The sequence below is a fragment of the Vigna angularis genome, chromosome 6 (assembly GCF_016808095.1).
Source record: "Vigna angularis cultivar LongXiaoDou No.4 chromosome 6, ASM1680809v1, whole genome shotgun sequence".
NCBI classification, from domain to species: domain Eukaryota; kingdom Viridiplantae; phylum Streptophyta; class Magnoliopsida; order Fabales; family Fabaceae; genus Vigna; species Vigna angularis.
Genome location: NC_068975.1, coordinates 11,869,467 through 11,874,322, shown reverse-complemented (window position 1 = coordinate 11,874,322; position 4,856 = coordinate 11,869,467). Strand labels below are relative to the sequence as shown.

Genomic DNA, 4,856 nt, shown 5'->3' with positions numbered 1-4,856 from the left:
TTTATTTGTTTTAACCGATTATTTTCGTGTTCTTCTTCTTCATAGGCGCATTATGCTTTATCTCTCACTAGTGACGAAACTTTATTTCGATGAACCCACCTTTTGAAGGTTAGTTTTCGTTTTCGTTTTGAAGAACTTATGAGTTGAACTTGTTTGTTATTTTTTTGTTGAACTTCTTTGTTGTTGTTTGGTTGAACTTGTTTGTTGTTGTTTGATTGAACTTGTTTGTTGTTGGTTATTATTGTTTGTTTTTGATACTACAATACACGTTCATAGTTCATGTTTTATAAAATACCAAACACTGAAATTTGTTGTTTTTTCGCTTTTCAGGTCTCATAAAGTTGTAAAAAAGGATCAAAATTAAAAAAAACAAAAAAAAAATGATTAACGTCGAATATTGACAAAATTCGACGAAAATTTAACGTCTGTACGGAATTCGCCGTTAAAAACCCAAAATATTCGACATTATACGCGATTTTTGTACTAGCTCTAGTATGAACTAGCACACTGTTGAAGCCCTCACACATGTTGTTGACAAGAGTGTCACAATGTGATGTAGGGGTGAATCTAGGTCTTGACCAACGAGATGAATATGTCAGTAAATATATGCATTCAAACTACATATAACAGTAAATATAACGTATGAGGAACAATGAATACATACCTAGGTGGAATTGCAATCAAGTATTTAAATACGTCTACATTGACCTCTTTAATTTTCCTCATTTCAGACTCCCATAGTGTTGGATATGTGGCTGTTGCTGCCCTCTACATGAGACGTTTAAGGTCTTTTCCAGGATATTGCTTTTTGAAGTTTGAATACAAATGTCTAACACAATATCTTTGGTCTACCCAAGGTAGAAGATCTTGAAGAGCTTGCAAAAGATCGTGACATTTAAAATGACTATAGGGAGCTGAGTTATATGTGAAATATATTCTACTTAACATTTGATTTGACTGACTGACCTTTTGTTGGTCTGAAATGAATGTGCATGATGAACAAACATCTTCCTCACCAAGGTCCTGAATGAGAAGGTCCAAGAACCAAGTCCACGAGTCTTTGTTTTCTACCTCAACAACAGCATATGCAATGGGCAAAATTTGTTCATTTCCATCTCTTCCAACTGCTGTTAGTAACTCCCCTCCATACTTGCCTTTCAAAAAACATCCATCCAACCCAATCATGGGTCTACTACTAATGAAGCTATCTTTGCAAGCCTTCAAGCATACATAAATTCTATTGAAAATACACTCATCATTATGATTTTCAACCTTTATTTGGATTGATGAACCTGGATTTCTTTGCAGAAGCTCATGACCATAATCATGGAGTCTTCTGAATTGTTCTTTGAATGACCCCTCAACATTATATTTTACCATGGATCTTGCCTTAAAAGCCATATTTCTAGAGATTCCTACATTCCATTTCCTACTGAGTTTGTCCCTATGTCCATGACCTTAATATTAAGGTTCTCTCTGACAGTTTTTTCCATCCTTTGACTCAACCATTTGGTAGTTATCAACTTCACATTGAAATCTCTACTACAGTTGTGATCATCAATCACTTTTCTTAACTGCCATGACTTACCACCACACATATAGGCACAATAAGCATACAATTTGCATTTCCCATTGCCCCCCAAACATTTTACAGTAACCCTCTTCTTGTCATTCTTAATGAATCTTAAATTTTTACCATTACTCAGTGCATATGTCCTAATTGCATCAGTGAATTTCTTTTTCTCAGTGAAATCGGTTTATACTTCCCATTTATATTCCCCCAAACTTTTAGGCATAGTAAATGTGGGGAACAAAGTTTTGGGAATGGAATCATCATCGTTCTCATTATTTGGACCACTATCCAACTCATCTGACACCCACTCAATGTTAGACAAGCCATGAACATCATGCATTGAATCATTATGAGAGTTCCTTGAACATTCACCTACTAGACTGCAAGGTTGTCCTTTCGAAGTCCCAATGTCACACTCAACCCTAACATCAACTAGACTTTCTTCACTAACAGAGTCATCTACATTTTCATATTCACCATCATCTACATTCTCATCCTCATCATTAGCATCATCTCCAGAAACATGTCCACCATCATCATCACCATCATGTCCACCCTCATCCTCATCCTCATCTTCTTGTACATCTTGTAGCTCAAAATCATGTACATTAGCCTCCTCTGCATCATGTACTTCTTCCTCCTCTACATCATGTACTTCACCATCGTCTTCATTTTCAATATGTTTAGCAACTTCATTGTCAACCTCTACATCAAGTTCACCATGATTTTGACCCTCACCCTCCTCCATTTGTGTTCCAACTTCAGCCTGACCCTCACCCTCTCCTTCCTCCATTTCTCTACCAACTTGTTCACCATCACCATGACCCTGAACCTCCTCCATTTGTGTTCCAACTTCAGGCTGAACCTCACCCTCACCCTCCTCCATTTCTGATGTGATCATGGATGGGCCAAGTAATGAAGAGAATAAAAGGATGACAAGAAGCATGACTAAAGGGAATCATTTTACTTCTTGTCTTCTTTACACGTTTGTATCAAAAAAAGTAGAATAGGTTCTCTTTGGGCGTGTATTTGCCTTTTGATTTCTTTCTCTTAGTTCTTGTGAATAATGGCTTATAAACTCTTCTTTCTCTTTAAGAGTAAGCAATGTGGGACTTTCCATAGCTTGGTCTTAAAAAGAATAGAAGAGAAAGTGAGCATTTTTAGGCGTGTAGCATTAGATAGCATAACTAGTTTTCATATTTTGAACTATAGGAGAACTAGTTGCCTTATAAACCCTTTGGAGTGGAGAGAATTGAGCAATGTGGGACTCAAAAGTCCCTAGAAGACCTGCAGCAGCTGCTGGACGGACTACACCCTCAAAAGTCCCACATCTCCTAGATCTTGCATCTTAGCTCACTCCAAAGGTTATATAAGAAGGCTTAGGGGTCTCCTTTTTGTACACCTTACCTTGATTCAATGAATTTGAGTTGATTTGCACCTTTGCAATCCTCTTTGAGATAGAATTCTGTCTCTAAAGTCCCAAATTTGGGCAGACCTTATCTTGTTCAAGCAAGTGGCGGTCCTCCTCTTGATGCTTATCTTGGAAGCTTGTTCAAGTGGCGCATCTTCAATTCCTAAGTTTCCTTTTCCTTAATCTCTTCCATTTTTAATTTCTTTCCCATTCTCTTAAATGTCATTTAGTATATTCTCTCTAGGTATGCACTTCCCCATCAATTTCTCTACCAACTTGTTCACCATCACCATGACCCTGAACCTCCTCCATTTGTGTTCCAACTTCAGGCTGAACCTCACCCTCACCATCCTCCATTTCTCTACCAACTTCACCAGCACCATCACCCTTACCCTCCTCCACTTGTCTTGCAACATGAAATTCATCATTAACATCACCATCAACCTAATCAATCATTTCTATTATGTCTGGTTTCATGGTATTATGAACCACGTACAAATGAACTTCATCATTTAACCTTGCAATATTCAGCATATGCATGGCACCCCTATCATTAGTCAATAATTCTAACCTATCTGGCACTACTGACCGACCTCCTAAACTATACCAAAGTTCTTTAATGTCTATATGACCTAAGGCTTTCACTGAAGCTAATATTCCAAAATAGCTGCACAGGTCTGGATCACAAGACCATTATGCTATCTCTCTATCATATTTTAAATTTCCATTATCTTGTGTAACAAAATGGCCAGTATGGTGGACCACAACTTTAATACGTTCATCAGCCATGCTATTTTATGTATGAAGCACAAGATTTAAAGACCTGTACGTTATGGGGGAAAATTATTATTACACTCCCTACTCACTAAGGAAACACTCACACATAAAGGGGACAAGGAACAAACTAACATCCCCTCTAAGGAAACACTCACACAGACAAGGGGACCACTACTTCTATACAATTTCAAAAATGAAATTTTGGGACCACAATGTCTACAATGTAGTAGACATTTAAATGCAAAATCGGGCCCCATCATACAATAAGATACCAAATTCGGGACTCATCACAGAACAACAAAGCAAGAAGATAGCACACACATGTTATAAAGATAGAACAACAAAATCGGGACCACAACGCATAAAGATAGCAATATCAATACATCCACGTAAACGAAACAACATAGCAAACTAACCTTAACTGGCGTAAACTTTCACTTCGGTTCGTCCACCTCTACGTGATTGTCTTCGTCTACTTCTTCTTCTTGCGAAATGAAATCCCTAATTCTGACACTCACTCACTCCCCAAGTTAAATCCCTAAGTCACCAGATAGCAATCCCTAATTCCCTAATGCAACTTCAGTAAAAAAATCTCTAAATACAAATATCCATGTCAAAAACTATTTTTTAAAATGCAAATTTCCACATAATTGAATCAGTATAAATGAGCTACTAATGTCTGCATCCACATCCAACAATTAGACGGCGTCAGTCCAAAATTAATGAAGAGGGCTTTATTGCCTCAAATTAACAAGTATTTGGATTCAATTGGGACAAAAAAACAACAAGGACCCAATTGAGATTCACAAACAAATATGAGGACCAAAAGCCTAATTTAATCAGAATAATACCTCTTTTTCTCTTTTCATTTAATTGATTTTAAATTATTTTAAATTTAAAATAAAAAGGTCATATCATGGGTCTTGGTTGGTTGTTTAATAAAAATGAGTTAAATATTACCTTTTTATTTATTTTTTTCAAGAATAATCTTTTATGTTTATTATATTTCAATTAGCAGGGTTATACTTATTGAGTGATTAGAAATTAAAACTTACTATTAATATATATATATATATATATATATATATATATATA

The 4,856-nt window shown here is 36.2% G+C and overlaps 1 protein-coding gene across 1 annotated transcript; it reads right to left on the bottom strand.

Moving 5' to 3' along the window:
• Positions 1-1,757: 1,757 nt before the first annotated feature.
• On the bottom strand, positions 1,758-2,459 carry LOC108344109 (uncharacterized). Its single transcript, XM_017582576.1, has one exon. The coding sequence runs from the start codon at positions 2,457-2,459 to the stop codon at positions 1,758-1,760; it is 702 nt and encodes a 233-aa protein (XP_017438065.1).
• Positions 2,460-4,856: the final 2,397 nt, after the last annotated feature.

What these genes read in the sequence shown, in the direction of transcription:
- LOC108344109 (XM_017582576.1), bottom strand. Translation starts at nt 2,459, where the DNA reads ATGGAGGAGGGTGAGGGTGAGGTTCAGCCTGAAGTTGGAACACAAATG.